Below are 11,981 nucleotides of genomic sequence, written 5' to 3'. Positions count from 1 at the left end.
TTTGAGCTGTTGTTCATTTTGCCACGTAAACATCCTTAAGGCTACACTTAACATGATGTTAATGTTCTCCCACAGCGATACGATGGACAGTGTGAAGCAGTCAGCTGCCCTGTGTCTGCTGCGGCTATATAAAACCTCTCCGGACTTGGTGCTGATGGGGGAATGGACATCGCGGGTGGTGCACCTTCTCAATGACCAACACATGGTAAGAGCATTGTTGAATGAATTTTTTTTTATGGTGAAGCAGTACCATTCATTTGGTACGCGTCTTAAATTGGTAGTAAAATGCTGCCATTTATTGGATTACATCTGAGATTTGTTCACACTCTTGTATTTCATTCATTGTACTTCTAAATACAAATGAACATATACAGAATCAAGACATGAGCTGATTGGGCTGCACAATGAAAGAGTGCCCCGAGCGGTACTTTGCTAAAAGGCACGTTGGCAGAAGGGATCTGGCTCCGTTCCAGTTAGCAGTCCCATTTTTCACATTTTTCTCCCAAAGAGAGACATGATCCATCTAGCCAACCATATCCGGCAGTTTCATTTGATTTAAATCGAACTATATTTTGCTCACGTCAGTAGTGCATGTTTCATGTTTTTTTTTTTATTGCTGAAATAATTGCTTCCATCATCAGCAGCACTAAAAGATAGCAGAAGCTAACCTTTTAACTTCTTATTTTTATATTTGTTAGGGTGTGGTGACAGCAGCCATTTCTCTTATCACCTGTTTGAGCCAGAAGAATCCAGATGAGTTTAAGACCTGTGTTTCCTTGGCAGTGTCTCGACTCAGCAGGGTGAGTAATCAGCGTGAACTGTACCACGGAACATTTCACATGGAAGTTTTAGAGAACAAGTCGATTGCGTTTTTACATATATGCAAGATTGCAGTTTATGTAGGGGGAAAACGTATTGAACCAGATCATACTCATATGTGGCTTAAATGGAAAATATTTTTACTGTGAATTGATAGCAAAAATTTGAAGATACAATCATTATATGGTTCACAAGCAGCATCATTTTGGCAGATGAATAATTCTTCCAAAAAAAGAGGCCAAGTGTCAAGCTGTTGACATTCACAGCTGAAGTTTACTTTCAAACTAAACATAAAACAAATTTCTGCCGTTTTGTCTTGCGGTTCTCTAGATTGTCTCATCGGCGTCCACCGACCTGCAAGATTACACCTACTACTTTGTCCCAGCACCGTGGCTGTCTTGTAAGCTGCTGCGCCTGCTGCAGTGCTATCCTCCACCTGAAGATGGCGCTGTGAAGGGCCGTCTGGTGGAGTGTTTGGAAACCATTCTCAACAAGGCGCAGGAGCCACCCAAGTCAAAGAAAGTACAGCACTCCAATGCCAAGAATGCTATCCTCTTTGAGGCGATCTCCCTTATCATCCACTATGACAGGTGAGCAATTAGAGCCTACACTTGATGTAATTGGGGTAAAAAAACAAACAAACAAAAAAAACAGGGATTGCCACTGAGGATGTCATTTCAATTTTTGAAATGATGCTGATGAACCATTTTTTTTGTCATGTTATGTTCCGTAGTGAGCCAAATCTGCTTGTGCGAGCCTGTAACCAACTGGGTCAGTTCCTGCAGCACCGAGAGACTAACCTGCGTTACTTGGCTCTGGAAAGCATGTGCACGCTGGCCAGCTCAGAATTTTCTCATGAAGCAGTCAAGACGCACATTGAGACGGTCATAAACGCTCTCAAGGTGATTGATCGGACACCATCTTTCACTTTTCAACAATGCGCGACTAGTTTTAAAAAAATAACGCACTTTAACTGTCAGAAATATTGGGAAGTCTACTCGAAATTGATTCAAGGTAGCTCCGCCCATCTTTCATTTTGTCACCAATTGTTGGTCTTTCTGCAGACTGAGAGGGACGTTAGTGTTCGACAAAGGGCAGCAGATCTGCTGTACGCCATGTGTGATCGCAGCAATGCCAAGCAGATTGTAGCCGAGATGCTCAGCTACCTTGAGACGGCAGACTACTCCATCAGGGAGGAGATGGTATGCCAAATGGACAAAATGAGAATAATGTTTTGTTTTTGGTTTCGCTTGTATTGTATTTATAACTGGGAACATTTCTTTTGGTGATGCATTTATGTTTCTACCTTTTTTTTTTTTGTTGAAAGTACCAGGTACATTGATTAGCTTATCCAATTTGTGCATGTCTAAAACCAAATCTATTTTGATTCAGAATTTGATTCATTCTCAAATGACTGAGGCGCGTGTTGTCTCTCAGGTGCTCAAAGTAGCGATCCTGGCCGAGAAGTATGCTGTCGATTACTCCTGGTACGTCGATACCATTCTCAACCTCATTCGCATAGCTGGCGATTATGTCAGTGAAGAGGTTTGGTACCGTGTCATCCAGATTGTCATCAACCGGGATGATGTGCAAGGCTACGCTGCCAAGACCGTCTTTGAGGTACGACTAATTGGATCAATATTTGTGAAGATTGAAGCATAAAAAATATCTATTCAATTAGTTTGCACTGACATTGGTGGTGCTCCTTATGTCTGTTATTTCTCATCAATTTCATGTCCCACTGCTAAAGACTACAAAAACAAAAAGCACACCTAATTAGTAGGGGTGGGACAAAAAACCGATTCGACCGAACCATCGGTCGTCAAGGGGAGCTAAACGGCCGTATCGGTAGCAGACTTGTCAACCAATACAAAATCCGCCGGGAATCCTTAGATATATTGCTTGTAAAGCTGTGGACCGGATATCGCGTTGCTGTGAATCGGTTGCGAGTGAGGCTTTATGGTTTTCATAACAATAGCAAGAGTTCTGCGCCGTGCTCTACTTGTTTTGTTTACATTTCAGTAGCATCACTATTCAAGCTACTTCCGTGTTTACAGAGAGCTAGCAAAGTAGCGCTCAGAGACGCTTCATTCCCCGGATGTTGTAAACATAATGCATAGACGTTACACACCTTTTTTTTGGGGGGGGTGCCTACCGTCAACGCCGGGCTCGCGACATGGCACGCGCGCAGTCGCGCACAACGAGTGACAACATGCAAATGGAGACAGTTAGCAGAAGCCGGTGTCGTACATCTCGGTATTTCCCATGGCTATCGAGTCCTCTCGGTGCACTTGTATGTCCCGGGCCAGCGTTGGTACTGCGCGCGAGCCAAAAAGAATAACTCCCGTGACGATCCAATGCATGGATTCAAACGACACAGGTATGTCCCACAGCCAACACACCAGCTAAGCTAAAAGTACACTGCAAGTATCTCATTTCTCAGTTTGTGGCTCCCTATCAATGTACACAACTAGCATGAGCAGCAGATAGGAGAACTGAGACGTGCCCGCGATTACGTCATCAAACTCAAAATGAACGACAGCCCAAAAAACAAAACAAACAGTGGTCATCATCGTGTCTCAGATTAAAAAAACAAAAAAGATGTCATACATTAACCAAAAATGAATGTGATGGCAAAAGAAAAACAAAAATTGTTAAAAACAAAAATTGTTGATAAAAAGGTTAGGGCACTTTTGGAAATATTTTTGGATATATTAAGTTGTTAAAATGTGTTTGATAGATTTATTGTTCCATAAGGTGGCTTCATATTTCTTTTGGCTGGACGGTAGGTTTATTTCATGTCTTAAATGTATGTTTCTGAAATACTTCACAATGTTGACATATTCTGTTTAATTGTGTTGGTGTCTTTTTAAAGGTTAAATATTTATATTTCAAATTGAATTATCAGCCTTTTGTTTTCCTGATCCTGATTTTGAATTAAAAAAACAAACAAAAAACAATTATAACTGTCAATAACAACTAATAAATATTTAAACTGATACATTTTTCAGTCGTATCGCCCAGCCCTTTGTTCCGGTCCATTTAAATAATTGATTCAATATATAAAAATATAGAAGACATTGTTGTTGTTCTTTTTTTTAACACATTTGTAGATACTGTAAAAATTTGTGGTGTTTTAAGATTAATGTTTACAAGCAAAAAATGTCACTATAAGTTTTGAATATTGAAATTAATCGTATCGAATCGAAAATTGTGTCGTTCCCAAACTTAATCGAACCGTATCGAACCGTTCTGTTCTGAAAGATAATCGTTTTTCAATCGAATCGCAACTTGTGTATCGAGATACATATCGAATCGGCCTCATGTCAGAGATTCCCACCCCTACTAATTAGAAGATGCAACAGCTACATTTAGCCATAAAAACAAACATATATATTCGGGCTGGGTTTTTAAAAAATCAATAATTGATATCATATCGATTTTCCTTGTTGAGCCTATCAATTGTTAAAGCCATGAATCGTTTTTTTTAATATCTTTTTCCCATAAATTCATAAGAAAATAGAATTTTACTGGCAATTTTTTTTGTTTGACTGTTTTCTTGAAATTTACTGCACATGAATTCAAAAGTATTTTCTTACATTTATGAAAAAACCTGACTGATTTTACATGAAGACAATTCAGAATATTTTAATTTATATTTACAATTATTGAATTAGAATTAAAATAGTTTCATCTCATCCTTGCTGATGTCAATGTTTGTCACACTTATAATGCTTTAATTAATAAACTAGATCATTTAACCAGTTGAGGAGGAATTTAATTTGTAATTTGTGGAGTTTTTTATTTATTTATTTTTTATCATATCGTTGATATTTAGGGGGAATTGCCGTTCCATAATTAATCAATATCGGATTGAATTGAAGCAAATCGAATCGAAAAAAAAATGAAATTGGATCGAACTGAACTCTTGTGAATCGAAATCAAATCGATTGAGGAAATTAGAATCAATATCCAGCCCTAATTTATGTACATTTATTGGCCACTTTGCTTTATTAGTCGCAAGTCTCCATGTTATAACATGGGATATTTACAAAGAAAGAAGTCACATAGATGGATAAAAAAAACAAAAAAAAACAGAACATTTAATTACCTTAAACTAAACCGACAAAGTTTAAGTTACGGTTTCTTCCAGGCCTTGCAAGCCCCTGCCTGTCATGAGAATATGGTGAAAGTTGGAGGCTACATTCTTGGAGAGTTTGGTAACCTCATTGCTGGCGACCCCCGTTCTAGGTATGGGTCATTGTTAGGCAACAAAATATTCAGTTGACAGCATAAAAAGTAACTTGTTATGTTGTGTCATTCAGCCCCCTGGTCCAGTTCAACCTTCTCCACTCCAAGTTCCACCTATGCTCCGTGCCGACTCGTGCCCTGCTGTTGTCGGCCTATATCAAGTTTATCAACTTGTTCCCGGAGACCAAGGCCACGATTCAGGAGGTCCTGCGATGCGACAGCCAGATTCGCAACTCCGATGTAGAGCTGCAGCAGCGTGCCGTGGAGTATTTGAAGCTCTCTTCTATTGCCAGCACCGATGTCTTGGTAATTCAATCATTTTTTATTTGTTAGTATTCATGTGTAACAACTTTCAAACTTAATTAAGATAATATTTCAAAATGGGGATAAACAGCTTGAAAGCTTTATTATGCTCAATGCCTGGCATTGTTATTAACAGCTGTGCAATTATTCTTCACATTGCTAATGTACACATCTTAGTATTCCACATATTTTGTTGCGTATCTGCAACTTTAGCCTTTGGTCACCACCCGGAAATACATGACCGTGTTTGAGGGTAGGAACGTTGTCATGACTGGATCATGCCAGGGTTATGTTTAGGTCATGCAAGGATTATGTTTGGGTCATGACTGTGCTTTGTTTGGCATCTGATGCAATCAGCATGTAACAGCATCTAGTTTCAATTGGTCTTAAGCTATGTGATGTCAGGAGATGTGGGATGTCAAGAATGTTTAATCTCTTTATCTGGTCAACAGCCAATCAGATAATTCCATGTCAGTCCTGTTACCCACATGTCTAGCCACAGCCAATCTGATCGATTCACTGTCTATATAAGCCTAACTGAGAAGTGTGTTTTTTGTCGGATTATTCCTCCGTCCAGCTGGCCACCTGCTCCGCTTTTCCTCGATGCCTTCTCATTTTTTCTGGTCAAGTTAAGTTAGTTCCACGTCTCTTGATGTTATGCGAATAAAGTGTTAAACTCTTATTTGTGTCTGCACTTTTGGGATACAACCTCAGACCATAACAAACGTAAAGCCCCCATTTGCCTCAAAACTACCGCGATAGACTTGTCTGGATTCTACTAAGGGGAAAAATACTGAAATGATTCCACCTGAGTCCCAGTAAGCACAGCCCATTCTTTTTAGACTTGGAAAAATAATTTCACATGGAGGCTGAGGACTGACACTCCCCTGCAGTTGGAACATGCTCGTTCCCTTTTTAAAAAGGGGACCACCGTCCTAGTCTCTCAATGAAGAGGTATTGCCCCAAATTTCTATGCAGTGTTTAAGTGATGTCAACCATCCCATAACATCTTTGAGATATTCGGGGTGAATCTTATACAATATACTTGCAGGTCCTTTACCACTGAGGAGTCTCTTTTTCTGGCTAGTATACCAATGAGCACCGTTGCAAATGATACTTGCATTCCAAAGTAGTTATGTGTTTGTTCTCCGGATAGGCTACAGTTCTGGAGGAGATGCCTCCTTTCCCTGAGAGGGAGTCTTCGATTTTGGCTAAGCTGAAGAAGAAAAAGGGGCCTGGTGCAGTGTCTGTGACAGACCTGGAGGACAGCAAACGGGAAGGCGGGGAGCTGAACGGAGGTGGCGAACGGGGTCCAGACACATCAGCAATGGCTGCCTCCAATGCTGTAAGTAGTGTTCATTTTATCAGCCGTTTTTAAATTTAGTGTCAGTTTTAGTCCAGTTTCAATCACACCTGTTAGTTTTTATCATAGTTAGCTAACCTCATCCGCTTTTTATTTAGTCACCTTTTATTTGACTATAGGTCGAACATTTTAGTCTTTATTTTTGTCCAAGACAATTTTATTCATCTAGTTTTAGTCAACAAAAGCTGTCAACATTTTAGTCTCGTTTTAGTCAGGCCAATCATTTTACCTTTTTACATTTTTTTTGTCAGCATATTATATTGAACCATTCTATCTAATCTAAAACTATTTCCCAAAATTTTCTCATCTTTTTGATTAAAAACAACTTCACACACAATTAGAGTATATCAACAAGTGGCTATAATGACTCCATGCTACAAGCTAGTAAGTTAGCCAGCATTGGTTAGCGGTCGGATTAACACTGTTGGAACGTTACAGCTGTTGGATTACTGTTACTTTATAAACAACCACCACCAAACGTTTTTGTTAATTTACCACAATGTCTTTTCTAGCTATCTTGTGTCCACATACATTCCCTTCGACTAAAATCAAGCATAGGGTTTTTCTCCACTTCAGTATAGCAATAATGTGTTCATATATCATGTCTTCTCTTTCTTCCAAGCAAAACAAAGCATGGCCAATAATGCTTTACTTTTGTTGTTGTTCAATTCAGCGTGAATCCACCTCTTGTCTGTCCCATGTATTTGTTGCACTCGCTAGCTGCCGATTTGAAAGGGGATGTGTCACTGTGTGTTAGTGACAGATTAACAGACACATGATTTTACAATATTTTAATTTTCGTCTCGTCTTTGTTCATGAACTAAAACGTCCATAGATTTGAGTCCAGTCTTTATTAAGTGAGCTACATTTTCATCTCCTCTTTATTAGTCGATGAAAATGTATCCTGATTTAGTCCCAGTTATTGCTTACTATTGGGGGTTTTAGTCTAGTCTAAGCTTAGTCTACCATAGTTTTCGGTTGGTGAAAAATGTGTGTTTGACGAAAATATTTGTATTTAGTTTTCGTTAACAAAATTAATACTACTGTAAGCTATCATTTAAGTGCACATGGGCAGTTGTTTTATCGTTTTGGTTCTTACGCAAATGTACTTTTTCTGCTAGTCCACCCCATCACCATCAGCAGACCTTCTTGGAATCCGAGCTGGACCTCCTGTTGGCACCGCTCCAACCAGTGCCGGCAGCCTGTTGGTGGATGTGTTCTCTGAAGCAGGGCCTGCTGCATCTTCTGCTGCAGTTAATGACGACGGCTTTCTAAGGTGAAGGTCACTCGAATGAGCAGACGTAAAATCCTTTTGTGCCTGTTAGTCAAAGTCTAGTTGGCGCTTCTTCTGAGCCACTTTTGTTTTGTAATCATGTTGTAAAGTAAATGTCAATGTGTGCTGTTGGTTAGCCAATTGAAGACGTTAATTGTCTGTCCAGTCTGCAACCTCCTCTCTGTGTGTTGATATAAGTAACAAGGTTGTGCAAGGGAGTCCATGTTAACAAATAGCATTTGAAAGTTTGAAAAATATCTACTTTTATCTGCCAACTCAAAACTTCTGACAGGCTAAGACGTGTTATTCAGCATAATTCTAGTTGCACAGAGATTATATTGTTATGATGGATTTAAAATGCTGTGGTTGCATCAGGTTTTTTTGATTTAAGCTATATGAAGAAAGTTTGCAAACTTTTTTTTGCTTAAGGGCTTTAAAGACACTTCAAAATTGTATCTTGCACAGTGTTTTAAGTGGGCCGGAACGCACCGGTACGGAGCTCCAGCACTTCTAAAAATCTCGCTTGAGCGTTCAGGTACTTCTCAACGTGCAAAGAATGTATTACCAGCGTTCCGGCATGCTTGACAATGCATATTCTGATCCCAAAACGCTGTTCCGTTGAGCGCTGCTCATCCACAGACTTCCTTATAGCATGGAAATCCGTGTACTCATCACATCACCAAGCGCACTCGTACTCTAGTAGTCATATCTCTGCTTTACGAGAGAAGTGTTCTTACGTCATTCAAGTCGCCTGCTGTAAACGTGATGTTAGCTGACCCGAACGCGTGTGTACAACCATAGTTCTTGAGTTAAGAAAATGTTAAGAAAAACGCTACCGTGCTGTCCTGACTCTAAGCTTTAAAAAAAAGATAGTCAAGACTCTGAGGCAGATACGCAGGTTGACACAACACGGACGTAAATAATAACATTGACTGCTCATGCCAAGCGAGAAGTGAAGCCAGCGGCGGCCATCTTGTGTTGCCACACCTACAGTAAATTGAATACGTTGACTTTTCCGCTGTGTACTTTTCACAGCAGTGTGTGGTGTACAGAGATGGGAAGTAATGAAGTACAAATACTTCGTTACTGTACTTGAGTAGTTTTTTCTAGTACTTTGTAATTCATGGAGTATTTATTTTTTAGAATACTTTTTTACTTTATCCATTACATTTTAAAAACATTATCTGTACTTTTTACTTGATACATTTTCAAAACAGAGGGTCATTACTCCTTACTTTTGTTTTACGTGCATGACACCAATTAAAAAGTGACGGCAGCATTTGCGCTTTTATGTTCCTGGCTCGGCCATTACGGCCAATCATATGTAGCATTACACATGTCTCCGACATCCCCGCTTGTGATAGGCTCCATCTCAACCTATAACCCGGGATTTACACTGGATGTGCGGTGCGGCTGGGGTGCGGTGTGTCTTGATTGCGTGCTCTGGACGTGTCAATTTTTTGGCCAATTCACACCGGCTCCGCACAGCTGCGGTCCGACAGCGCCGTCGCCGAGAACTTCCCGCCGTGTTTCGCGTGACCGCGCGCAATCATGTGGCATTAAAAACAACGACAAACACACAGAAAGTCTGTGCTCAACAGAGAAGCAGAAAGAGAGGTGGCCTTTTTTATTTTTTATTTTGTGGCTTTCCACCTAACCCTAACCCGTAAGGTACAGTTAAGCTAAATAATCATTAGCCTTTCGTTAGCTTAGCCCTGGTTAATCCACTGATCTGAATATATGACTGGATAGCCAACAGCCCGAGCAGACTACTCTATAAACTAGATGGTGTACGTACAGATTAGACATATACAGCTTGTAGTCAGTTAGTATAGGGCCGGGGTGGGGGGGTTGTGGCGGCGTGGTCACTATTTTTTAACAAGTGATCTTGCATACTGGGCTTTGAAGAAAAAGGGGGGGAACTAAACGGCTTTGATTAAAAAAAAAAAAAAAAAAAAAAAAAAAAAGATGTTGGACTGTCACTTTGTGTTTTGATGTGAGTGGTGTTGTTTTCTTTGTATGTTGTCTGTACATGAAGACTGCTTTTCAACATGTGCTTGTCTGCTGGTTAACACACTGTTGTTGTACTCTTCCTTATATTTGTCTTTACGAACCTGCCAACCTGGAGAAGATTGTTTTTGAATTTTTAGAACTTTTATTCTCTCCTCATTCCAACCAATTTCTAAAACAATAAGGACTGAGCGATATGGCCAAAAATTCATAGGGGTATTAATTTAATCCTCTCACCGTAGCGATATCTGACAATATAAACTTAAGTGTGAAATATTCTTGAATGTCTTTGCCAAAGCTACAATGATTTAGAAATAATAATACAAAAAAAATAAAACATTTTTATTGTGCATTGTCCTAAAACTCACAATTAAATTTCAGCACTCTGTGGTGCAACTTGCTAGCAGTTCATTGTTGGTTACCTTAAACAGTAAAGTGGTTCCTTCCAGCCAGACATCTGTTCAAAGTGTACTGTACCACATCAATTACTCTTGTGGTTTGTGACTACATTTCATAATAGCTTAGCGAGTAGCACAGTTACTCCTGTCCACTAGGGGTGTTTAAAAAAAAAAAAATCGATTCGGCGATATATCGCGATACTACATCGCGCGATTCTCGAATCGATTCAATAATCGGCAGAATCGATTTTTTTTTTTTTTTTTTTTTTTTTTTTTTTTTTTTTTTTAGGATTCACACCTTGACCATGGAAGAATGTTATATGAACGGCACATTAAGCCTTAATATTTTTATTTTAATGCTGTTCAAACATGAAACAGATTACAACCTCTATAAGACTGAAATTTCAGATAAATAAATAATACATTTTCATATAAATCTTACACTCTACAAGCTTACTGATTAGTATTTTCTAAATATGAATGAAAAAAAATCGCAACAATCGACTTATAAATTCGTATCGGGATTAATCGGTATCGAATCGTGACCGTTCGTATCGGGATTAATCGGTATCGAATCGAATCGTGACCTGTGAATTGTGATACGAATCGAATCGTCAGGTACTAGGCAATTCACACCCCTACTGTCCACTATTCTTCGGTTTGTTGAATGCTTAGCTCCTCGCCCTCATATAGTGGTGATAGATAATACCTGCCAGAAGTGAAGGTTATTCAGTGCCATTGATGTGAAGATTAGTCGCTTTAAGGAGCAGCTCAATTTTGTAGTCAGTGAACGACGTCACTTTTTCACATTAGTGAGTGGCCATCTGTAATTGTTTTTTTATGTTCATACTAGGTGACACTTTTTCACTTTTGCAATTTGTATTTACTGTACAAGTTTAACTAAGTATTAACAATCTGTCAATGCAGATAATAACAGTGAACTACATGCAAAGCGGCAGGGTTTGTTTAGGTGGTTAGACTGTTTGTCTATCAACCAAAAGTTTGTGGGTTCAAGCTCCAGTTCACACACTTCCTTGTCAGACTACACTTGAACAAGGTACTGGCCGTTAGTCCTGATGCATGTTGTGAGCAAATGAGGTGACAGTGTAAAAACATTTTGACTTTCCCGAAGCTTGAGTCTTCTAAAAGTGCTAACCGAATTGGCTTGTGTAAGGCCAAAGTGTTAGTGAGAGTTCATGTCTATTCTTCTTCCTGGTTGGCAGGTTCTCTTGACTTGTCTGTTCTTTTTTAACTTACTGTGTATGTGACTTGTCTTTCGTCTTTTTCTCTTTTCCTTCTCTCCATTTTCCTGCGTGCGTGTGTGTGTGTGTGGGCGTATGTGTGTGTTTTTGGTTTGAATGTGTGTCTGTCCTCTGTCCTATACCGTGATTGTGCGTTGACAGAGATCTGGAACAGCCCACCGAGACCTCTGACTCCTTATTGGTGGAGGGTTCTGGTGACTTGGAGTAAGGGCCTGTAGTAAACTACAAGCTTATCTAGAAAACCACAATTATGACACTTTCATACTGTCATAATGGCATTCATACAGTCGTATTGTTAATAT

The 11,981-nt window shown here is 39.5% G+C and overlaps 1 protein-coding gene across 5 annotated transcripts in view; it reads left to right on the top strand.

The window, feature by feature from the left end:
• Positions 1-11,981, top strand: part of ap2a1 (adaptor related protein complex 2 subunit alpha 1) — a 28,752-nt gene that overhangs the window by 6,866 nt on the left and 9,905 nt on the right. For 3 of the 5 annotated variants that reach the window (XM_077534535.1, XM_077534520.1, XM_077534513.1), the window contains exons 4-13: positions 76-205; positions 699-800; positions 1,150-1,409; positions 1,553-1,721; positions 1,884-2,021; positions 2,257-2,439; positions 4,973-5,070; positions 5,145-5,376; positions 6,530-6,718; positions 7,858-8,012. In XM_077534535.1, coding sequence (XP_077390661.1) covers positions 76-205; positions 699-800; positions 1,150-1,409; positions 1,553-1,721; positions 1,884-2,021; positions 2,257-2,439; positions 4,973-5,070; positions 5,145-5,376; positions 6,530-6,718; positions 7,858-8,012 — 1,656 coding nt within the window. Of the gene's footprint in view, positions 1-75; positions 206-698; positions 801-1,149; positions 1,410-1,552; positions 1,722-1,883; positions 2,022-2,256; positions 2,440-4,972; positions 5,071-5,144; positions 5,377-6,529; positions 6,719-7,857; positions 8,013-11,820; positions 11,884-11,981 lie in introns of all 5 variants that reach the window. The other 2 variants (XM_077534526.1, XM_077534506.1) reach the window with 1 other exon arrangement.

This window comes from Festucalex cinctus, chromosome 1 (assembly GCF_051991245.1).
Source record: "Festucalex cinctus isolate MCC-2025b chromosome 1, RoL_Fcin_1.0, whole genome shotgun sequence".
Taxonomy (NCBI): domain Eukaryota; kingdom Metazoa; phylum Chordata; class Actinopteri; order Syngnathiformes; family Syngnathidae; genus Festucalex; species Festucalex cinctus.
This window is presented reverse-complemented; position numbering and strand designations above follow the sequence as displayed.